Genomic DNA, 25138 nt, shown 5'->3' with positions numbered 1-25138 from the left:
AAATCCCATCATTCAGAGTTATTCAGCGGGGTGTAAGCAGACGAAGAGAGATATAGAAATTGAAGAGGAGAAAATGGCGAGGGTAAAGAGTGAACAGTTGGAGGAGCTGAGGCGAAAGGAGAAGAGAATACTGAGTGGAAGCGGGTCGGGAAAGTGAGCTGGGGAATCATCAATAATGGGGGGAGCATCAGCTCGGCCCCGCCCTTACCCGATAACTCAAAGACCACAACAATTCCAATACAGCCGAGCTCAGCCTCAGTGCCCCTCATTCCTGGAGCGGCAGCGAGAATTCCGGCAGATGGCTGCCCATTCTTATCACAATACTCCCAGGGTGTTGAATGCAATTAACCCCAGAACTGGCCGACCAAACCAGCCACCCCTAGCCCCGGCCCGAGACGATTTTCACGACAGCCGAGCAGTCCAATTGATTGACCAAAGCCTAGTGTATAAATAGTACACCCCACTGAAAGTTTCTATGGAAGAGCTATATGAAAGGATTAAAGGACGAGGTCTCCTGTATCCCCCTGCCCCTGTAACCAAACCAGCTCATAAACGGAATAAAGGCAGGTTTTGCAAGTTCCACGACACTCATGGTCACACCATCGGCCAGTGCCGGGATTTGGAAAATCAAGTGGAGGATCTGGTGAGAAACCGATATCTGGATGAGTATGTAGATGAAGCATTTCCTGTCACAGTATACGTTGGGGGATGGAACTGAAAGGAGTCTGGAGCGTGAGCAGCCAACCATCCAGGTGATAGCAGAAGGGCCGACATTGGCTGGAGATTCAAACAGGGCTAGGAAGAATTATGGACGATATGCCCTGACCAACAAAGAAGTGCTTTTCAATTTACCGGCAGCCAAGAGGGCGAAGGTGAGACAAGTTCCCATTATGTGGACAGACGATGATGAAGAATGTGTCTTATACCCCCACGAGGACACACTAGTAATTAAGGCGACCGTGGCGGGTAAAGAGTTCCAGCAGATATTGGTGGACACAGGTAGCTCGGTCGATATACTTTTTAAGTCGACATTGGATGAGATGGGAATCGCAGACTTGAAGTTGGAGCGGACGAACACACCGTTGAAGGGATTTGGTGAAGAACGGTTGACTCCCATGGGGATCATCAAGCTGTCGATTACTGTGGGATAAAAACCGTTTGAAAAAACAGTAATGCTGGACTTTGTGGTGGTGGAGGAGAAAAGCCCTTACCATATAATACTTAGGCGACCTTTCATGAGGGTAAGCCAATGTGTCATATCCACGCATTATCTAGCGTTGAAGTATAGAGTGAATGGGGTTGTGGGCGTGGTGAAAGGAGACCAAAGGATAGCGAGGATTTGTTATGCTACAGCCACCAAAGAAACATTACAAGTTACCACATTGGATAGCCGAGGAGACTCCAAGAAGGGTCGCCAGGAACCAACTGAGAAACTAGAGGAGGTTCTGGTAAGCAAAGATGACCCGAGCAAAGTAGTAAAGATTGAGTCAGGATTGAGCGAGGCTACAAGGGGTGAGCTGATAAGATACCTACAGTCTCATGCAGACATATTTGCCTGGTCATATGAAGACATGCTAGGAATTGATCCCGTGGTCGCCTGTCATAAGTTAGCTATCAGAAAGGGGGCTAGGCCAATGAGACAAAAAAGGAAATGTTTTAACAGGAAAGGTACGAGGCCATAAACGCTGAGGTAGAGAAGCTATTGCGAGCAGGATTCATAAGGGAGGCTAAATATCCATAATAGATCTCCAATGTGGTGTTGGTAAAGAAGGCAAATGAGAAATGGAGAATGTGTGTGGATTTCACAGACCTCAACAAGGCATGCCCAAAGGATAGTTTTCCCTTGCCTAAAATAGATCAGTTGGTTGATTCAACGGCGGGTCACAGCCTGCTCAGCTTTATGGATACTTTTTCTGGATATAATCAGATACCCATGGACAAACAGGATGAGGAGAGCACTATGTTTATAACTAACATGGGTTTGTTTTGCTACAGGGTAATGTTATTTGGCTTGAAAAACGCAGGGGCAACCTATCAAAAGTTGGTGAATAAGATTTTCAAGCCATTAATTGGTCACACCATGGAAGTGTACGTGGAAGATATGATTACGAAGTCCAGAGAGCTAGTAGACCATGTGCAGCATTTGGAAGAAACCTTTGACATGCTAAGGAAATATCGAATGAAGTTGAATCTCGAGAAATGTGCATTTGGAGTTAGCTCGGGTAAATTCTTGGGGTTCTTGGTGAGCCACCGAGGAATAGAGGCCAACCTAGAAAAAATACGGGCAGTGATAGAAATGAAGTCCCCCCAAACAGTCAAAGAGGTGCAAAGCCGTACAAAGAAATTGGCAGCATTGAACCGGTTCATTTCGAGGGCCACGGATAAATGTCACCCTTTCTTCCAAATTATAAGAAAGGGAAGGAAAATAGAGTGAACAACAAAATACGAGGAGCCATTTGGGCAGCTGAAGGAGTATCTTGGCAGTGCCCCACTGTTATCAACGCTGAGAGAGGGCGACGAGTTGTACTTGTACTTGGCTATCTCCAAGTGGGCTACCAGTTCAGTGTTAGTCAGAGAAGATAAAGGAAAGCAACACCCAGTGTACTACACTAGCAAGGCCTTGGTGGACGCGGAAACCAGATATCCCGTGATAGAGAAATGGACGCTGGCTTTAGCAATAGCAGCACGTAAGCTCAGACCATACTTTCAGGCGCACCTAATAGTTGTGATGACTGATCAACCTCTCCGGTAAACGCTCCTAAAACCAAATGCATCTGGTCGGTTAGTAAAATGGTCTATGGAGCTGAGCAAGTTTGACTTAACTTACCGACTCCAAGGAGCAGTCAAAGCCCAAGCCTTAGCCAATTTTGTATTGGACTATATAGAACCAGAGGAATGGGTTCACGGGGAGCAACCGGCTAAGTAAGAAAGGCCAAAGAGGGTATGGTTGATAATGGTCGATAGATCACGCAGTGACCAAGGGTCCGGAGCAGGGGTGGTGATACGGAGCCCAGAAGGGACCGAGGTCTCTTATGCAGTAAAATTCGAGTTCCAGCTCATGAATAACCAGGCAGAGTACGAAGCCTTCATTACTAGGCTTAGGCTGACACATGCACTACGACTAGAAAGGGTAGAGATCTGAACAGATTCTCAACTGGTCTGTAATCAGCTTAGTGAGCATTTTCAGGCAAGGGGAGAGAAGATGGAGATTTATTTGAAGAAGGCAAAGAAGATGATTGGGCTCTTTCGAGAGGTAGAAATAAAGCAGATAGCCAGGACCGAGAATTATCGAGCAGATATGTTTGCCAGAATGGCTGCGACTGTAGATCCGAAGTTGCCCAAGTCAGTCCCAGTAGAAGTAAGGACCTCGCCAAGCATAGGGGAGGAAATAGAAATAATGAAGGTAGACGCCGAAAAGTCCTGGATGAATCCAATTCTCTCGTATATCCGTGATAGCATTTTACCAAAGGATAGAAAGCAAGTAAGGAGGTTGAAATGCCGAGCGGCAAGGTATACATTACTTGATGGGGTACTTTACCGCCAAAGGTTCACCTTACCCCTGTTGAGGTGCTTAGACGACGAGGAAGCTAATTATGTGTTAAGAGAAATACATGAAGGAATATGTGGCAATCATTCGGGAGCAAGGACTTTAGCGTTCAAAATGCTACGACAGAGATAGTTTTGGCCAACCATGCACCAGGATGCGAAGGAGATGACCAGAAGTTGTAAAGCCTAGCAAAGTTTCTCATATATCCATGCTCAGCCCCCAGAGACACTAACTGCTATGTCATCCCCTTGGCACTTTGCCCAGTAGGGGATTGACTTGATATGTCCATTGCCCAAAGGGCGAGGAGCTGCAACACATGCAATTGTGGCTATAGACTACTTCAAGAAATTGGTGGAAGTGGAAGCCCTTAGCCAAATCACGGAGAAGAAAACAACTGGTTTTGTCTAGAAGAACATCATTTACAGATACATAATCCCCTATGCCATCATAACGGACAATGTGAGACAATTTGACAACCATAATTTCAGAGGGTTTTGCCAAAACTTAGGCGTAGAGTTGAAGTTTTGTTCCCCGGCACATCCCTAGGCAAATGGGCAGGTAGAGGCAGCTAACAAGGTTATAAAAAAGCTCCTGAAAACCAGGCTGGGAGAGAAGAAGGGAGCTTGGGGTGATGAACTACCGAGAGTATTATGGGCTTACCTGACAACACATAAAACCACAACGAGAGAAACCCCGTTTGCCTTAGCCTTCGGTCATGAGGCTGTGGTCCTAGCAGAAATTGGAATAGGGACACACGGGACAGAATATTTCAATGAGGTGCTGGTGGAGAAAAGAGAAAGGGCCTCGTGGAAGGTAGCTCAGTGCCAACAAATGATTATGCGCTACTACAACCAGAATGTACGCATAAGGCAATTCCGAGCCGGGGATTGGGTGCTTAAAAAGGTGAACCAAAACACAAGAGATCCTAACCAGGGCGTTCTTGGCCCGAACTGAGAAGGCCCATACAGGGTGGTACGACCAACTGGCCTAGGAGCATATAAGCTGGCCCACCTGGATGGACGAGAGGTGAAAAGATCATGGAATTCCGAGCACTTAAAGAAATATTTCCAGTAAGCAAAGTACTTTATGAAGTTTCTTCTCATTAAGTTATTTTCATTAGATGTATTAATGAGTTGTAGCATGAGTGTGTGTTCTACCTGTTGTAACCTTCAAAACTTCAATAGAGATGAATTCAGCTCATGGCTATCTTGTTAGAATAAATTTTACTAAGGCAAAACATGTGCCTATTCCTGCTCGGTCGTCTAAAGGATCAGTAGGTAAATTCTACAAAATTCGCTAAGGCAAACATGTGTCTATTCTTGCTCGGTCGTCTAAAGGACCAGCAAGCAAACTCTACAAAATTAGCTATGGCAAAACATGTGTCTATTCCTGCTCAGTCGACTAAAGGACGAGCTGGAAAATTAAACAAATTCTATTAAGGCAAATACATGCCTATTCCTGCTCCATCGCTTAGGAACGAGCACGCAAAGTCTACCATGCTTCTTAAGGCACTGAATAGCCTAAAGACAAGCAAGCACAGTTCCCCAAATTGCTTTCCAGGGCAATCCATAAAGAAAAATTTAATAAAAACAATTAGAAAGGTACCACGAGTCTATAAAAGTTCTGACGGTCATAAACAAAATAGAAAATTTATTATTTACATGAAGAACAAAATTCATGGATTATGAGGCTCAGCAACTTCAGCGGAAGAGTGATCTGCAATCTCAAACAGAGAGGGACCCGCACCTAGAGATGGGTCTCCTGCCTCCTTCTCCTGCTCCCCACTTGAAGGAGCCTTGCCCTGATCTTGGTCCCCCAGGCCCTTATCCCCTTGCCCCTTCTCGACCATATACACCTGTACTTCTGCCTCCAACTTGCCCATGTTCAGCTCCGGGTATTCTTTCTTGAGCACGAACATGATGCATTTATAGCAAAAGGCGAGCCCATAATCATACTTCGCATCCAGTCGGTTGTCCACTTCAGCAGATTTACCTTTTAGTTCAGCTATCTGCTCGTTCAAGGACTTGATTTCCTCCTCGTAAGCCGTCTTTAAAGTGTCTCTCTCGCTTTATGCAGCCTCGAGATCAGACTTCAAGTCACCTAACTCGCTCTCGAGCTTAGAAGACTTGGACTCAGCAATAGTGACTTTCTCCTCCAAGTCCAAAACCTGCCTATGCAGATTGAGCATTTGCTCCTTAAAGCGATCAGCAGACTCAGCCTTTTTCTTCAGGTCCTGAATCTCCGCGTGTTGCTTCCTCTCATAACGCACGGACCTACTCTTATAGCAGGAGACCAGAGTGGCAATCTTAAAAGCAACCCTCTGGACAGAGCCCCCCAGCTCGCCAAGGCTCATGCTCTCAATATCCTTGACCATTTTGGGCCCCACTGATTTGACGTAATCCTTCTGGTACGGAGTCAAATAGTCGCCCTAGTCCCGAGGGGGAAGCGGCGAGGTCCAATCTCCAGATTAAGTGCTGACCTTATAACTCTCCGCTATTCTTTCGAGGCGGAGGACGGGGCAGAGCAGGAGCAGAAACTTTAGAAGGACCGACATTGCTTTTCTTCTTAAGAAGGGGAGCATTGCTGGATTCACTCGAGCACGTTTCCTTGACATGGCACTAAGGATCTTATTGTCTATCCCGACAACAACGTCAACCAGACCAGATCTAAGGAGATTCACAGGCGATAAGAGATCTTGACAATGGGATGTGTTCACCAAAGTAGTTTCAACTTTGAGTAACGAATTTTTGTCGAGTTTACTGAGTAGGCCCCACGAGTCTGAAAGCATAAACAAGGTTAAAGAAACAAATAAGTGACGACCAGAGACGTGAAGTGTAAAGAAAAATAAACGACCTAGGGTGACAAAACGCGTTGGAAGGTGAATATCACCACCAAGCGAATGGATCGCTGGGCACCAATTCTCCCCAGCAAAGAAGAATTTGTTCTTCCACTTTTTACACAAGGAGGGACAGCCGACGATTGGTTTCCTTTTTGCAGAGCTCGACATGAAGTAATACCAGCCTGCTTCTTTTGGACTGTTCCTCAGCTAGTACAAGTGCTTTATTTCCACAAGGGAAAGCTCCCCGAGCTCACACCTTTCCCACAATACAAAAGGGTCGAGAGTACCCTTCATCCGTTTGGGTGAAGCTGACCAGGAGCCAAATGCATTCCGCCTAGAATTTTAACAAAATAAGGTTGGAGGGGCAATCTGGCTCCTAATTTGAAACTCTCCATATGCAAAGTAACATAGCCCTTAGGAGGACGACTATCACCCTTCCCGAGGATAGTGAGGAGAACGTTGTTGGGGATTAGGTAGAGGGTTCTCAATTTAAATAGGTTAGTATGGGTGGTGGCACAATCGAGGTAGTCAATGAGGTAGGAATCATCCTCTGTCCTATGACTAAGATTGTTCTTCTTGACAGGTCGGCTCGGCTCGGAGTAACACTCCTCATCGCCACCCTCCTTTTCGGGGATCTCAGTCCCGTCAGAATCGCGATTCTCCCCAGAACCTGACGCTGGACCACTGCGGTTCCCGCTGGGCTCACTATCAGAAGGAGGTGGAACGACTCCTGGTCGGGGGTACTCAAGGGCATCCCTATTGTAAGAAGGGCCTACGCTACTAGAAGGGTTTTGGGGGTCAGTGGGTCTTGACAAATTGGGGTAGGAATCTATCTCTTCATCACTCTCATCTACAATTTTTCCCCTTTGTCTTGACATAGTGAAATCTTAAGAGAAAAGTACAACAAATCCAAGTATATCGGTATGAAAGAATAGTGCATAACCCAAGCAACAACAACCAAAAAGGGGGTTAAGGGCGATACCTAAAAGAAATCGGCACCGGTGGTGCTGCTGTGACGGTGAGAGAGCCAAGAAAACGAAAATCTCCAGTGTAGAAAACACGTTTGGTTCAAGAAAAGGAGTTGGCTTATGACAGAATGACGAAAAGAGAAACAGAATAGAGCTTTCAAATTAGGGATTTTAGACGAAAGATAAAATAGAAGCGTTTAAGTTACGCGGGTGTCAGTTCAATCGCCGCGTATCGAGGACAGATAAGCCGCTGTTTCAAATTTCAGACACAGAGTGTAGGAAGTGCCACGTCATCGGCAATTAAGACAACATGATGGGATGTCAGCCCAACAACGTAATGGATACGCTCACGAATACCCATACCCAGCCCAGAAACCCTATAGACAGAAATATCACCTCGAGTCCATCACAATAAAACAAGCACCAGGAGGATGCTACCCGGAGGTGGCCGGATTCAATTCTTAGTTTCTAATCTTAACTCGTTTCACTCGTGAGACCAGAAACTGGGGACTGGTGTTGAGTAATAAAAAGTACTAGTCAGACATCTCCTCATTTCTTACCCAGGGGCAAGTTTCCCTAACTGAGTGTAACGAGTAAATTCTTGGTCGTGTATCTTTTATGGAGCACGAGCCGACCAGAAGTGAATACTGACCAAGTACTCGTCACTAAAAGAAAGAGGACACGATCTCACGAACACACGACAGTTTCGCCATACCCCAAACCGCTGGGGAGAACACGTTTACCCACATTCGGTGGTTAAAGACCCATTAAGGTCCATAATCATCCGAATATGACGAGCATGAAAAATACTCAGAGAAGAGAACGTGGGATGATTGCCTATAAAAGGCTAAGAAATCGATGAAAAAAGGAGACATAAAAATTGAGAGAAAATGGGAAACTCTGCCAAATTAATACAAGAAATTATTATATACGAATCCTTGATATATTTTGTGTTGAGAATATTGTAGCTAATCTGAGCAACTTAAATCATACAGTTTTTCCGTAAACACCTTGTACTAACTTAAGCATCGGAGGGTTTACACTGGAAAAACCACCGGCATCTCTGATTTGTTTCTGTGAACGCAGGCTTGGAAAGAAGAAGAAGAGTGAATTGGGTCCCAGGAGCTCGGGCGACTACTAAAGCTGGTGGAGTGCAACCTCTTCTTTTTTGTCAACACAAACGTTGATGAACCAATCTGGTCGGGCAACAGGCCACCAGATTTCTGCATCAACATCCATTACAACATTTTCATTTTTTTTTTGAAGTCACAAAAAATCAATTTTCTTGTAGAGAAAATTTTGGTAAGGATATCATCATTACTGGTAAATAAACTCGAGTAGATGACATGCTGTAAAAAGAAAAATTTCAAAAACCAATGAAAGTTTAATTATTTCAATTATTTAATTTCGTCACACCCAACTGTTACACCTAGGTAGAGATGACAATTGTACCCGCAAACCCGTAAATCCACCCAAACCCACCCGTTAAAACACGCCCGTTGCGGATAATTTTACCCGTTGCAGGCGGGTTTAGTATTATAAACTAAAATCCGCACATGGATGCGGGTGGGTTTGGTATTAACCTTATATCCAGTGGATACCTGCATGGATATCCACCAAACCCACAATATTTTTTTCAAATATTTTTAATTTAATTTTAATCTAAAAATGTATAAAGAAAATAATGTCATTATTCAAATTACCAAATAGCCAAAGGTTCAAAATTGTGTATGTGTGTATGTGGCCCATCTCCCATTCTAAAGTCATAACCTAAAGAAAACTAAAGGCATTTCCCTTCGAATTAGTATTTGAAAATATTAATCTTAATTATTATTATAGGCATTGTGTTGGATGGGTGCTTATGGTGGTGAATGAAATGAATATCTTCTCTCGAAGCTTGTTTTAAATAATAATATGAAATATAATTATTATTTTTAGATACTAGTTTGTGTTTTTAAAATGGATTTGTGTTGGATTAATGTTGAAATTTTAATTTTTCATTTACATTGTTTAAATATAAAATTGAGTATGTTATATGGAATTTGAGGTTATTATTATAAATTTATATATTAAACATTTCTAATTTTAAATATGGAAACACGCAAAAAATCCGCGGGGTACCATTACGGGTTTGGTAATTGTTAAAACCCGTTGCGGGTGGATTTTTAAAAAAAAATTAAAACCCGCTGTGGGTTGCGGGTGGGTTTGGTAATTTAAATTTTATGCGGGTTTGGGTTTGGTAATGACAAATCCGCTGCGGGCGGTGCCCATTGCCATCCCTACACCTAGGCAGCAAAGGCAAGTAAACTTTGCAAATGGAAATTGTTTTTGTCAAAGAATGATGACATTTTTTTCTCTCTTTTCGATTGAAAGAAAATGATTTCCAACTTTGCCAATTTGTCAAAGATAAATAATTCAAGAAAACGCTAGAAAATATATAATATATACAAAAGGGAAAGTTCAGTTGATTAACAGCTTGTCGGGTTTGGTATATAAGCCAAATCCATTATATTCATCTACAATATGTGGAGCTCAAAAGTTGTCTTTTCTGGAATATGAACTAGTTGAAACAATTTCACTTTCATCACTATCTAGGTTGAGCATTTACGAAGATCTCTTCAAGGAGCAAAAAATTTTCACGTTAAGATTACAAGTCTCATCGTAATTTTTGAAAAATTCAGCACAAAAATCATATCAACACTGAATTAACAAAATCTTTTGTCAATTTCTTATGTAGTATTTGATTTTTCTAAGACTCTTTTGATTGACCAAACTTATAAATTATAATATAACATTCTGATTAGCTATAACATATTTTCTTATCTTTTAAGAACCAATTGGATGGCTGAATATCAAGCCAAGAACAATACCGGTATTGAGAGTTGCAGCAATATGGATTCGCACAATTTTTCATAGTCTTCTGCTACATATGCATGTGTATAGTAATATACAATTAAGAATTAATTAAATTTATAATTTTATCCGATAATTATTAATTTTATTTTTCAGTCCTAACAGTATACCCAACACATGACGTATAAACATTTTTCTTCCTCCACATTGAATCAGGAATTGCTACAATATCGATCATGCATGAATTGCAATATATTATTTTTTGACTTACTAAAGTCGGATCATATTTTGCCTTAAAATTATAAATCTTTGTTTTGAAGAGTAAAAACAAGTCGAATCCTATTGTTTTAGTCATCTTTGTTTCACTAGTACATATTGACCTAGCTAATTGAAAAATTATTAGAAAAATCATTCAAACATGTAAAGAATCTACATAAGTTAGAAGTAGATTCTTTTGAATGCTATTGAGCATAGATTTTCATATCATATGGATCCTGCAATCCCTTTTCTTTTTTTTTTAATGTACGTTAATCTACAGTGCTTAGTTGCATCAATACATAGCATCGAGTTCTTTTTGTTGTATTTCTCAAGTTCTGCGGACATTTTTCGAGTGTTTGGCTAAGTTTCTCAACTTTTCTCTTTATACCTTAAATTTTAAGAATAAGAAATAAAACTCATAACTTGATATATGTAACCAAAAAAGTTGACAAACACATGAGCAAGATACTTGTGTTAAAAAGAGCTCAAGCACCATCCATAGTTTTGCCTTTGCATCATCATGTCATGTCAGAGTCTCAGAGCGCACCATTGCGAAAAATATGGCAAACAACTAACTTATAATGTAAAACAGATGGCTGCAAAATCATCCATTAAAATTATTATCATTAATCTGTATCAATGAATACTTCTTGACATGATGACTCCCATTAACAACGAATTTTTCAGACGAAGACAAGAGAAAATAAATAAATATCAATACATTGACTTCTTCTCATCACCCACCTAATAACTTGCAATCACTAACAGAATATCTAAAGCTTTCGAAGGAGAACAATTTGCATTTTCAGGCACTAAATTTATTGGATTAGTACTTGGCAACAGATTATCAATCATTGTTTCACGCCAATGGCTACAACAGAAATTCAAAAGGAGCTCATAAAATATTTTTAGAAGAATAAGATTTAAAAGTTCTATCCAAGTCATGCATACAAATATGTCAGGAGAAAAGGATAATGTCTTTGTGCAACGAGGCTGCATTAAAACTTTTTCAATGATTTTTTTTTAATTTCTGCAATCTTTCATATATTCACACATTCAAGGCTTCATACATTCTATAATGCGTGTAATAAATTTTGTTTTCCATAGAGCAAGAATTGAATACCTAACTTCCCACCTTTCAAAATATGCTCAAGGCACAAGAGGCAACAAAACACATTTGCTTAATGAAATGAAAAATATTAATTAACCTATGCAACATATTACGATACGTGATTAATATTTCTTCTTACTCATGAATCAAAGAATCCCAAAAGAGTCCTACTTTAATTGCTTATCCCAAATTCATTGTCTAGGAAGAGAAAATTACAATGAATTTGAGTTGGCTCTTGATTGTGTGAATAAGAAACAAATATACTTGGACAGATGACCCAATTAAGATCAAAATCAACACAGACCTTTTCTCTTCCATAATTTCATTTAATGGAAAGTAATTAGAGTGCTATATATAGTTACCCTTTGTGCAATGAGCTATCCTTGCCTAAAACTAATAAGAAAAAAGGGAGAATATATAAAAGACAGAAAGAATACCACCAAATCATTATATTGGTCAATGATCAACAATCCAACAAACCCACTGTTTTGGATTGAAGATGAAGAGTAGGGTTTTGGCTGTGAGTTTTTAATAGGAACCCAAAATGGCAAGGGGGACAAAAGGCAGGATTACATGGGGGAATCCTCAATTAGATAAATACCAATTTTTTAAGCTGTCCTTGTGTAGTCGACTTCAATATGTTGCATTCATGCAAGACAACCAATCAATTTGTTCATAGCCACATAATTTCTCTTCTAAAATAATTGGAGAAAAAACCTGTTAGTTGCTTCAAAAGCCCATGAATGTTAGAAAAATAAAAATAAAGGGCAAGACAGCTAATTAGCTTAGCCTCAATAGAATATGGAGTACTAATGTCCAAACAAAACCTATAAAGAAAAACGAATATAGCATTTAAAACAAAAAATATGCCTCCTTAATTACGTTATCTTCCTTCTATATAAAATTCGTTATATGATGTGTATTTAATAGCTAGATGCATTTACATGCTCATAAATCACGTTAAATGTCGTATAATAATATATAATGGAAGGTTGGGTGAGGGGACAAGAAAAATAAAAGGTGACAATTAATAGGCCATGATATTAGATGTTATCAATAAATACAAATGAGTTGACAGGCCGAGTTTGAAAAGATTGACCTGCGTCTCTCTCCTCCATCCATCAGAGAGCAAAATCTCAGATTCTCCTTGTCTCATCTCATTCATCATCCCATCTTCAATGAAACTGCAACTTCTTATCAATGATCATTCAAAGCCTATAAACAAAATCCCAATAAACCAAAAAAAAGAAAACAAAAAAAAAAGTGAAAAAAAAAGGAAAAAAGAAAGTACTGACAAAAGCGTATTATATAACTCAATTCCAGTGCTTGCTTGTCTTTTGTTCATTCATCATCATCCATTGACATATATTCATTTAGAGAAATAGATATCGATCATATATATGAATATATATATATATATAGAGTTGTAGTTGCTGTCGATGGATGGAGCTGGCTAGCTAGGTGGCTAAAATTCCTGAGAGTGGTGATGGTAAATACTTGGATCATGTCGATTAACGGCTTCCCTTTGGCTCTGGTGGCTTGAATCATCGTCACCGTCCATTCTTGATGACCCCATTTGATGATGATGATGATGAGCAGAATTACCTGTACCAGCACCAAGATTGAGATAAACCAATCTTGAAGAATCTAAATTAAGGCTGTTGTTATTAATAGTAGCACTGCCGCTACTACTATTATTATGTACTTCTTCGCTGCAGCAGCTCATCGGCGGTGGGTATATAACAGTAGCAGTAGAAGAAGAAGGCTCGTTTAAAATACCTTCTTCGCGGGAAAGAACCAAAGCCGCTGACTGAACAAGCTCTAGACAGAGTCGTAGTTTATTTGGTTCAATGTGGGTCAATCCCGGGACAGCTCCTTTGAATAAGAAATCTGAAGTTAGGGTTCTTAGAATGTCCAATGGAGTCACACCATCAACGGTTCTTACGTTAGGGTCAGCATGATGATCAAGAAGCACTGCCACCATATCCGGAGACACCATCTCTGCTGCTATGTGAAGTGGTGTTTTCCCCGCCGGCCCGGCCGGGTAGTTTACGTCGGCTGCTCCGAGCTCAAGCAAGGCCTTAACCACTTCTCTGCTGCAATTTTCGACCGCGTAATGAAGTGCTAATGCTTCGTCAAGATTTAGGCCTTCTCCCATTACCATGAGCTTGACGAGTTCTACATCGGAAGAGTCTAAAGCCCTTCTCATTCGACGTATCTTTTGGTCCTCAAGATCAGCAGCCGCGGCAGCGGAGAGATCGTGGTGGTGGTGATGGTGGTGATGGGAAATTAGGGACCGGCGAGCAAGTGATGATTTGTGCCTGAGATCTTCGATCTTGGCCACCACTTCGATTGGTAAGTGTTTTGCAAGCACTTCTGGTGGCAGACCTGATTTGGCCACAAGGTGAGAACAAGTAGTCCAAAGTTGGTGCATGTCTTGTTTTCTTGAAGCTATAAGCACTTTCATTACATCTTCAATTGAGGCTTTCTCTACCATGTTGGCCAATTGCTTCTGTTGAAATTCACCCAAAAACAAACAACAATATTAGAGAAAAAAATGGAAGGTATTGCAGAATGTGTATGTTTCTTGCATTTTTATGTTTGTAATGGGTGCTTTCCAATCTTACAAAACACCAAATGAGGATAGTAAATTTTTGGGAAAGATTTGGTGTGCTTACTGTGGAAGACATGACTGTAGATCAAGATCTAAATATAGGTGGTCTTGGGCTTGCAACATTTAGATAAGCAATACCCAATTCAGAAACTTGAAAATTTTTATAGTACATGAAATCAAGATAAGCTTAATTAAAGCTATATATATGTATTTTTATTGATATTGTTTGACATATATATATATATATATATATATAAAAGAAAAATAAGATTAATAAAAACTCTTAATGAAAAAGAAAAACTATAAAGAGAAATAGTTCAAGGAGTACATAAACAAGAACTAGAAATAAAAGTCTAAACCCATTTCTGAGAAACCAGAACAAAAAATTAACCAACAGAACATAAGACAGAGAAAGTACTGGATGAAAAATTAATAAAACCTGAGTAAGCAATGCAAGCTGTTCGACACCAAAGTATCTAGCGGCAGCAAGAGTGTCAAGAGCAAGATCAACGGCTGACGTGCAATGAGTGTGCCAACAACCTCGTTCACCACAATTAGGCCTCGGTTCATGCTTTTGAGGCACAATAGAAACCTGACCACTATAAAGAAACTGCAAAAGCAACAAGAACACTTCATAACCAACTGAGTTCACCGGAATAACACCGGTGGGTCTGGACGCCGGCGAGGGGGGTCCTTGGTTGATACGGGAAGCAGTAGCCGGGTCAAGTCCGGATGGTGGGTCGGGTCCACAAAAGAATTTCCTGAAGAAGAGACTTCTAGCCGCCAAGATGCACCTGTGTGCGTGTACTAAGCGACCCTCTACACTGAAAGTCACATCAGAGAAAGCTTGGCCATTGATCAGCAAGTTTAGATAATCAAGTGAGAGAGATCTTAATGATTCTTCAAGAGTCATCTCCTCACTTATATATCTTTTTCTCTTTTTTTTTTCTGTTAGGGTTATGTGGAAGCTGTATTTTGAAAGAGAAAAAAGAGAGTTAATAATAATAATAAGAGATAGAATTTTTCATTTGAGAGGCTTTTGGTTTTGTTGCTCAAAGGATGATATATGATGGTTACTGTATTGTTTTTGAGGGCAGAGAGAGAGAGATTCGCTTCTTCGATGGATAGTTGTTGTGTGTGTTGTGGTGTTGGCTATTTTGAGAGAGAGAGAGAGAGTGAGTGAGAGAGAGAGAGAGAGAGAGAGAGAGAGAGCAATATGGGTGGCTATTCTGGGCGGCTGAGCTATTTAAAATAGAAGATGGCAAATTAATTTAATAATTGAAAAATCAAATTAAATTAAGAGTGAATCAATGAGGGAGACCGGTAGAGAAAGAAATGATTGTGGAAAAAGGAATTTGTAGTTAATTAATTGGATGTTGTATGAAGACTTGTCTTCAACGTTACTGTTGTTTATATGTTATTAGTGTACTGAGCTAATTTCTCCAGTTTAATTTTCTACGTGTAATTTTAATTTGATTTGTTTCCAAAGAAAGTTCTGCCCCCTCCTTTTGTCTTTAATACTATTATTAAGAGAGTAAAGTTTCTTTCTCAAGTATTAATACGTCTCACAAGAGCAAGCCTCTTTAAAATTGTTTTTAACATTATAATTAATTCGGTCAAACTCTCTCAAGCATTTTGATTGATAATATTTTTTTTTAAAAAAAAAGGTGGATAAGTTTTTTTTTTTTTCCCTCTATTCTTAAGATTTACACTTAAATGCCCAGCTAAGAAAACTGTTGGAAACAATCAAGCCCCTAGAGACATTGGTAAGATTATTTATGTTAATGAGTAATTAGCTCGTGTTTCGCTATTCAAAATGTATATAATTATTATAAGATGAGAATACGTTAAGGAATCATGATATTCTTTACGACTTAATTGTGTTGACTTCAAGACTTAATTAATGTGGTCATGGCCATTATTTAAAGCTTTGATGAGCTTCTAACGACTGCTTTGCAAATCCATTACAATAAAAAATTTATCACTCAGTTAATTAACTGTACAAAATAATAGCTCGATCACATGAGTTATGAGGTTGTGATTAGGACACGTATATATTTTAGGATTTTCTAATCATTTTAAAAGTTTCGATTGGAATCATTTCCCCCTCAATTTATTTTAATTATTCTTCTTTGTTCATTTTCTGTGTGGTTAAGCTACGAATGAAGTACTCTATATTATATTTAATTTAACAAATTCACAAAAGCTTGTTAAAATTTCATTGTAAATTGGTATGGATTTATCTCTGTTTTTGTCATTGTCATTTCTAGATGCTAATTTTCTTTTTGATAAATATGATCGCACATCACATAGTCGTGGACAAATAATGTTATTAGTTGAGCTATTTTTACTTAAAATTTTAACATAAATTTTGAGTAATTGATATTATAAAATTTAAATATTTAAATAAAAAATAACATTTAATTGTGTCAACTCATTGAATTTCAAAAGATCAATGATTCAATGGAGTTAAAATACCCCTAATTTTTCTGGGTTATTTTAATCATTTCACTAAATTAAAATATTTTAGTCTTTTATCATCCCTTAGTAACCCTAATACCCTTGTATTAAAAAAAAAATGTCATCTCCACAGGAGAGAGAGATATCGGCAAATAAGTGAAAGAAGGAAAGAAGAAGTAAAAATTCGTCTTCTTAGTTCAGTCAAAACAAGAGGAGAATTAATGAGATCAAAGTTGTGTCAATTGAAATGGGTATTGTGTTGAAAGAGAAAATTGGAGGTAAATTTCAATTCTTAATTTTTATTAATTGTTATAGAGAAGCATGAGTAGATTATAGTAGTAGAAGTATAAATCTAAGATTTTGCATGAACATATGTTGACAGTATTTGGAAAATCAAAATTAGTTTGTACAAATTACTATGATTTTTCAAACAATCAACATATTTCCTTACAATATTTTATATTTCTACTTCTACTACTATTATCTTATCATGCTTCTCTATAACAATTAAAAAAAATCAAGAATCGAACTTTACTCCAATCCTATCTGAGCACAATAATTGTTTCAATTGACACAACTTTGATCTCATAAATTCCGTTCTGGTTTTGTTCATGACTAAACTAAGAAGAATGGCTTTTTTGTTTCCTTCTCTTCTCTTCTTCTTTTCTTTTCTTTCTTCTTCTTCTTTCTTTCTTCACTTCTTTGACGATGTCTCTCTATTGCAGACATGGCATTTTTTTTTCTCTTTTTATACTAGGGTCTTAGGGTACTAAAGGATGCAAAAAAACTAAAATACCCTTAATCTAATGAAATGATTAAAATCCCCTAAAAATATTAGAGGTTTTATAAAAGTAAACTTTTTCAATATATTTACAGTTTAAGGCTAAAGTATGACCTAGCAAGAAAGATAAAATATGAAACATGAAAAATAACAACGAACATTTATTCAAAATTTTTAATATGTCTAATATTGGTTCTAAAATATCAAGTGATGTTTGATTCTTCAACCTAAAAAGCTTGATAAAGCAGACCTCTCACTTTGTTTTATAGAGATACGAGGGCAAGGAAAAATTTAATATTTAACATCATCTTTCAGTTGTTTTAGAAGTGTCAAGGTAAGGGAAAATTCATTTTTAATATGCAACTTCAAATTATTCTGACATTAGAAAAAAGTTTATTTTTCCCTTTTAATTAGTGGCTAGACATGGATGAAATTAAAATTACATTTGTGATATGATAAATACTCTCAGCATACTATTGAATCTCTAGATTAACAAGCTAGTCAACAAAATGTGGTAGTATTACCCAACATAACATAATTAAGCAACATCATCTGCTATCATTACACATTATATATATCAAAGAATGACACAAATAACAACATAGGCCATCCTAATTCTTAACCTTTCATTTTCTTTGTTGGGATCTCACTCTCAATCTCATAAGAAGAAACCGTAGAGGTATTGTTTGGATCACACAGCTTGTTGGTGGTTGCTCAGATAAACCAACATACTAATTTGGAATCATCTATATAGAGCCAAAGTATTGTCTCATAATTAATCAAATACCGATTCATTACTCAAAAAAAAAAAAACAACTAATAGCTAACAAAGATATATAATCTTTATTCCAAATTTATTAATCTTTAAAGATGCACCTCACTCATCAGTCATCACAATATAATCTGATTAGGAAGGATCTTGTACCTTTTTATACTAAATGAAATACATCAAGACAACGTTATATATGCATTATGGGCTTATGTATATGTATATACTCATCCACTTATCTTGTGTTTGATCTTATAATTATAATATTCTTTCTTAAGTTATAGTGACAATTCATTTCTCTTTCCACCTATACGAGGGTTTCTATCCCCAAACCTCTTGTTTCCGCTCAAGAGATATGCCTAAAGAAACTAATTCACACCCACTTCGTAATTAAAAATACTGCATAAATGGGATATTGTAATTAGACACAAGAGTTAATTATATTTGTAAAGTAACAAGATTAATAAGTGGAAAAAATTAATGCATGGATAACAGAGAAATGGAATTTAAGGAGTGGACGGGGAAGGTGTAGGGACAAAGGGGCATAGGGAACCGTGTCGGCTTCATATTATTGGGGCTGATGCCCCCCATCAGAAACATTAACAATACCCACATTACATCAAAGTTTATTTAATTTTTTCTGAACCACAGCCTGCACGTGAGACAACACTTGGCACGTGGATTAATTGGTGGGGGTTTCTAAAACTAGAGGGCAGACCGGGCCACCCAAGAACTCTTTGTTACATGCGCCATTATTTATGGTGTAGGATTTAACGAGTAAAATGAAAGCCTATTCTTTTGCCCTTCTTTATTTTTACAGTTTTTCTTTTATTGTCTTTTTTTATTTTTTTATTTTTTGGCAAATACAACAAAATCCCATCGATTGACAACACATCTACCTGACTGTCTTATGATTTCAAGACCCCCGATTTGACGTTTGACTTGTCTTTTCACAGTCTCTTTCTCCCTTTGTCCTTTTTTTTTTTTCTGTCTCTCTACAATATGAATAAACAAAGGAAAATAATTTGTACAGAAACATAATTTTGCCAATCCTATACGTGTCAATGGTGTGGTGTTAATTGGTACACTTTTCAGAAAAGCAGAAGATAGCTCGTAGCAAGGAGGGCGGGTGTGAATGCAGTGTATGCTTCTTCCTTCATGCTTGTTCCATGATGGGGACCTAGGGTTTTCTTGCTAGCTCTTTGTTTGTACTCTTTTTCTTCTCTTCTTTTGACTTTTAGATAATAACTGATGCCTGATGCAATAAGTATGCCATATAACTTGTGAAAGACTGATATCCCAGTCGGCTAATAATAATTTTTGAGCTGGATATATAACGCTTGAACACTAAGTCTTAATGCTAGTTAACATTTAAGTTCAAGTTACGCCAATAGTTATTCTTTGTAGTATCAGACTAACTACGTATACATACTCGAGAGAAGAAGTAGCGGCCTACACTGAGAGCAATTTGTAACATCTCATGATAATTTTATTCATCTTATTAGATCGAATCTTAAAAAAGGAAGTAGCTAGATTTATTCTGTGGGGATTATGATTCACCTTGCCAGATCAAATGACTAAAAAGGAGCATTTAATTTTCTTCCAACTATTGAGAGCGGATTTAGTTAGTTGGGTTCAAAACTGAAAAATTTAGCAAAATAATTTTTTATTTATTTATTAACTCACACACACCAAATTGAAGGCTACTCCTTACCATTGGAGCTAGATGCTACACATATCAAAAATTTATCCCAAATTTTCTTCTCAAATGATGTGGCATTTATCAATTGGATTGTAAGGTAATGCATTTAAGAGTAATAATAGACACCCCAAATTTCATCTCAAATGATGTGTTATTTATTAAGTGGTCTATAATTCTTTACAAGATTTAAATGAATTAATTGTATTATCTATCAGCTAGTTGATGAATGACGCACCATTTAGGATAGTTTTTTAGGATAAAAATATTTATGATGTGTAGTACTATGTAACAATCCTCATGCATTTAACTGACTTGATGATTGTCAAAATTTACTAACCACTAAATGATGACACATTATTTGAAAAATAATTTGGGATAAAATTTTGAAATATGTATCGTTATTCCTAGAGTTAGATCTTGGCTTCAATTAAAAAAATTAAATTAACTTTCAATTCACTATTATTATTCAATAGGGCCTCCAATGTCCAATTTATACGAAAGACAATGAATGATTTAAACAGACAATATCCAAATATGATAATTGGGGATTCTTCATATTTTCATTCCACAATTCAAATATAATAATTGACAATTCTTCATATTTTCATTTCACAATAGCCATAAATTTTACCAACTTTGTATTTTCTAATGGCTAACGATTCTTGCTACATGACTATCATAATACTCTTGATTTTGATGTTTAATTGAGAAGTATCTTCATCTTATGCTTATCACAATCACTAGGATCAATATTGATTCATTATTTGATTCCTATCACAACTATGCTATTATAGATATCCTAAAAAGAGGTTCTAATACGCTTTTAATTGTAAATATTAGTAAATTATAATATGATTCTATGTAAAACAAAAATTCAGTGATACTTTAAATTAAAAAACTTTACTTTTCAAAAAAAAAATTAACTGAAGTACACAAAAGCAGTTTACATTAATATTAACGCATATGGTCAATTGGAAATTGGGTGATAGATCTTGTGTCGATACTCGACATTTGTAACAGTTATTAAAAAAGAGATTTCCAATTTAAAAGATTTGTGATGCAACAGCCAACAAGTTTGTATTGTTGATTGTGCCGACTGCAATAACGCTCTTTTAGCTCATTGGATGAGCTTTTTGTCATACGAATAAAGTTGGAATTCTTTTTTTCTTCTTTTTTTTTTCTTATGTGAATGCGAGAAGCTTAAGTTGGAAGATTAATAAGTAGATTTCTTTTTGTTAATTATCTAAAGACCATTAACTATGTAAAAGAGTAAAAGTGAGAAAGTGGTGAAAGCATTCATAAACCCCGAAGGATAAAAGTTTAACCCTTACGAAGATTCCAATGAATAATTTAGCCAAGAGGGATTCTTGAGGAAGTAAAATTGGGTAAGATGCCATATTAGGAAATTGTATGATAAGATAAAATGTTTTGCACCTAATTAATAGAGTGCAAAAGAATAGTGTGACAAATATTATAATCCAAGTTGGTACGAGGGAATATTTTAACTTTCATCACACTCAACTATATATATAAGAGTCTCAATATTATCTAAATTTATTTGAGATTTCTTTTCACTTCATGAATATAACATAAACTATGTAATGTAATGCTATAGATTTCAATATTTGATTCTTAATCATTGTGACATTCATTCATTAAATGGTATAATAAAATAGTGTGTAATTTTATATTTATCATATAATAAATGAGTAACATATAACAATAGGATTCAAGTTAAGACTAAAATATTAAAATTTTTATATTATTATAAATTAAAAAAAAAGTGCAATCAAGAAGAGGACGTAGAAAATCGAAAGAGGCCAGGAAACGCTAACTAAAATTTACAGTGAGTACACCTCATCCTATTTTCAAAAAGAAAGATGTTGATCTTATGAGAAGAAATGTTCCAACAAGTATCATAGTAAAACAATAACAAATTATTACTACTAAATAAATATTGGATCTACAGTTTTTAATTATCTGGTATTGACTTTAAATGGTACTATTATTTGAAGGTGTCTGAGAATATTTTCATCTTTCATGATCATTTAATCCCTATGCTTTATGCAGACTAGACTCTGCACCCAATACCCATTTGAACTTTCATAAAAATCCGAAATATGTATATATTTTTGGGGGGTGGAGATTATTCTTGGTTTAACATTATTTTCTCCTCCAATCAAAAAAGAAAAAAAAAACACAGTATTCCTCTTGCTCCATTGGTGAACATGCCTTCTCACTTCTCAGTATCACAACAGTGATCGTATCAGCAGATGGGTCAAGGTCAAGACTCAAATGTAAATTCCGAAGTCACATTGGTCTGGTATTGGCGTTTTTGGACAAAATAGCTTGCCCTACGTACAACCTTCAAATGGATGCAGTGAATAAACAAAAATAGTGAATAACTAGCCATACAGATGGACTACAAAGGATTTAAAGATTGGTAGCTAGCTAGCTAATAACTGGCACTAGAGCTAGTAGCTAACAGCATTAATTGTAAATACACGCTTCAATTGTCTATTCCTATTCCTATTGGAAATGATGTTCCAATTGCTGTAAAGACTTAAGTCGTGTAAAAATCCAAGCGCATCTGAAAAAGAGATGTGACATTTGGTCCTTTTTGTCCGTTGATATGTCCTTTCAGCCTTTGTTTTCCCCTTTTACCATCAATCTATCATCTATCATCATCTTTCACCTATGTATGTGTATGCATGAATGATGAATGGATCGTCTCTCTTTCCATGCACAACACATGATGTTTCACCTTGTAAGTTGATTGAAGAATTAAAGTTACGCACAAAGCAAACATATAGGGACTTGTAAGTGTAGAAGTAGACTGAACAATATAAGGCACTAAGTTGACAAAACTTTGGAGTGACACTGCATGTGACAATTATCTAAAACAAGGATGTGCATGCCGATTTTAAAGAATCAAAATAAACTTTGAATAATTTGAAATGCCTAATTTGTGCAAAAATATTGAAGGATATAAATGCAAAATATTCAAATTTAATAATTTGGGGATTTTCCATATTTTCATTCATAATAGTTGTTATTCTTACTATCTTTGGATATATATATATTGTTTGATTGTGGAGGATCTTCATTTAATGCTAGTTTTGATATTAAGGATCAAACTCATGTGATCTTCGAATGTGACAAACGTTTTTGGCGGCAAGGCAATGGCAGAAAATTATTCAGCAGTCAAAAGACCAATAAATGGTCAAAATCAGAGTATAGAAGCCTAAAATCATACCTAAATTCATTCAAAGCATTGCCTAACTCAAGTCATATCATAAAGTACAATCTACATAATCATCAAATTAACTAACATCAATGAATATCAATGGTACATAATTGAATTTGACTACTAGATTGCTTGTCAAAATCCAAAACCTTCAGGTTTTCAAAGAATTCTTTGGCAGCTAATTTTTTGATTGATTGATGTGAGCGGAGCCCCTTATTTGCGGCAGAAAATTATCACTATTTGTTTCAAAACTTTTAGTAGAGAAAACATTTCTACTACTAATCAATTGGGGATCTTGTAGAAGCCCTTGTCACAATTTGAGTTGATAGCTGTGTCCCTCGTGCAATTAAGGTGATACGACAATGTTTCAAAACATATCAGTCCTAAATCAGTGTGACATTCCATATTAGAATACAATATCTTAATATAAAGATTTGGCAAAGCATATAATTACTCTAATAAGATGCAAATAATGCCTCGAATTTGAATATTTTTAAGTCCTCCTATTGTACCATAATGCATTGTTCTTTAGTCTTTTCTAATGTTGCTCTTATATTTAATTTAAGGAGAAAACGTCCATTGAATCCGAATTTGTTCAGTGCTATATCCTTGCTGAAACCTAAATGGTTTGAATTTTGGGTATAAGACTACAAATTACAATTCAAAGCTTTATGGGATAATTACTTGAAGGTTGAAATTCAGGCTAACAAATTCTTCTTCTAGGCCATTCTTTTTTGACGAAAAAGATAGAAAATAGCCCAACTAAATCAAGTTGATTGAATGGTTTAATTTACAATGATAAGGATGAGGTTTGACTTTGACTTGGGACTCTTATGTGGAACCCAATTGAATTGTGTGGGCCTCTAAATATCAAATTTGAGTTGATGATTTGATGTTATGTTATTGGGAAGTATGAAAAACTCCATATATGAGAATTGAAGAAGTGGGTGAGCGTCATATTATTTTTTCCCCTTTCTTTTCTTTTCTTTTCTTTTCTTTTGTGGAGAGTAGGGTCAAAATACCACAATTCATTTTTCCATAAATGTGTGGTGGTGCATATGGTGGAAAATATGAGAAATGGAGTATATATGTATAATGGTGTCAGCTCAAGGCCTTCACATCCATTAGATAATCATTTAAATGCACATTCCACCAATTAAGAGGCTCTCAGTCACAGCTCCCTCAAATTCATTCATTCTAAAAGATCCTCTAGGGTTTCAAAGAAGACTTTTAATTTCTTTTTATTTTCATCCAAATGGAATTAGGTCGGCCAGTCTTGACTTGATTAAAGGTGACAAACACTAGGATTTGACATAATATGACGTTTGCCACATGAAGTATATTCAAAGTTGCCACATATAATATATATGCACATGGTCTTGGTGAGAATCATTAGCATTTTGAAATAGACTAGTAACCATGGATTTGAGTCTCAATCTTACCATATCAATAAGGGTTTGGTATTGAAGACAAGATAGATGCGCAATTTTCTAAGCAATCATGTTATCGTGCATGTTCAAATATTCTTTGTATACCCATCTGACAACAAGATTTTTGATTCTATTACGTATAATTATTAAGTGTAATTAACTAGATTATATTATAAACAACTATATATGTTCATAATTAATGTGTATATAATAATATTTGCATGAGACGACTGCATGGGGAAAGAAGACAACAACTATTCTCAATTGGTGCAGTCATGTAAAGAAACGGCTATTATTCTACTGTATAAGTTAAATAATCAAATTTAGCATCGATTATAGCCATTTGTTCCTTTGTTTAGATCCCTAGTCATCACAATTTACTTTTTAATGATCACTGAGGACAGTTTCTTAACGGCACAAAGGGCAAGGCAAAATCTGATTATTAGATAAGTATTAATTTAATTATATTGATCGCCAGCTTTGTTCCTAATAACTGCTTCCAACATTATTACATTTTTAATAATTTTAGACCCCTTCATTGCTTCTAATCTTGCCCTTA

General features: G+C 36.7%; 4 protein-coding genes across 7 annotated transcripts; 2 read left to right on the top strand and 2 right to left on the bottom strand.

Annotated features, from left to right (window-relative positions):
- Nucleotides 1-475: 475 nt before the first annotated feature.
- LOC127899864 (uncharacterized) lies at nt 476-1151 on the top strand. The gene is made up of 2 exons (XM_052434003.1): nt 476-643; nt 696-1151. The coding sequence occupies exons 1-2, from the start codon at nt 476-478 to the stop codon at nt 1149-1151; spliced, it is 624 nt and encodes a 207-aa protein (XP_052289963.1).
- Nucleotides 1152-1172: 21 nt separating this feature from the next.
- Nucleotides 1173-2752, top strand: LOC127899863 (uncharacterized). Its single transcript, XM_052434002.1, has 3 exons — nt 1173-1668; nt 1809-2242; nt 2465-2752. Exons 1-3 carry the CDS (start codon nt 1173-1175, stop codon nt 2750-2752), a joined length of 1218 nt encoding a protein of 405 aa, XP_052289962.1.
- A 2863-nt stretch (nt 2753-5615) lies between these two features.
- Nucleotides 5616-7264, bottom strand: LOC127899862 (uncharacterized). Its single transcript, XM_052434001.1, has 3 exons — nt 6700-7264; nt 6027-6325; nt 5616-5975 (listed from the first exon to the last, which is right to left on the bottom strand). Exons 1-3 carry the CDS (start codon nt 7262-7264, stop codon nt 5616-5618), a joined length of 1224 nt encoding a protein of 407 aa, XP_052289961.1.
- Nucleotides 7265-12594: 5330 nt separating this feature from the next.
- LOC102611049 (BTB/POZ domain and ankyrin repeat-containing protein NOOT1-like) lies at nt 12595-15402 on the bottom strand. 4 transcript variants are annotated; one of them, XM_052433059.1, is made up of 4 exons: nt 14630-15402; nt 13356-14088; nt 13074-13181; nt 12595-12791 (listed from the first exon to the last, which is right to left on the bottom strand). In XM_052433059.1, exons 1-4 carry the CDS (start codon nt 15101-15103, stop codon nt 12781-12783), a joined length of 1326 nt encoding a protein of 441 aa, XP_052289019.1. In that variant the 5' UTR covers nt 15104-15402; the 3' UTR covers nt 12595-12780. The 4 variants fall into 4 exon arrangements, with proteins under 4 accessions (XP_052289019.1, XP_052289018.1, XP_006491570.2 ...); XM_052433058.1 differs by having other exon boundaries at nt 13074-14088; XM_006491507.4 differs by lacking the exon at nt 12595-12791 and having other exon boundaries at nt 12865-13181; nt 14630-15401.
- Between the last annotated feature and the right edge of the window lie 9736 nt (nt 15403-25138).

The sequence above is a fragment of the Citrus sinensis genome, chromosome 9, assembly GCF_022201045.2.
Source record: "Citrus sinensis cultivar Valencia sweet orange chromosome 9, DVS_A1.0, whole genome shotgun sequence".
Classification (NCBI taxonomy): domain Eukaryota; kingdom Viridiplantae; phylum Streptophyta; class Magnoliopsida; order Sapindales; family Rutaceae; genus Citrus; species Citrus sinensis.
Note: the sequence above shows the minus strand (reverse complement) of the source record. Positions and strands in the feature narration are given on the sequence as shown.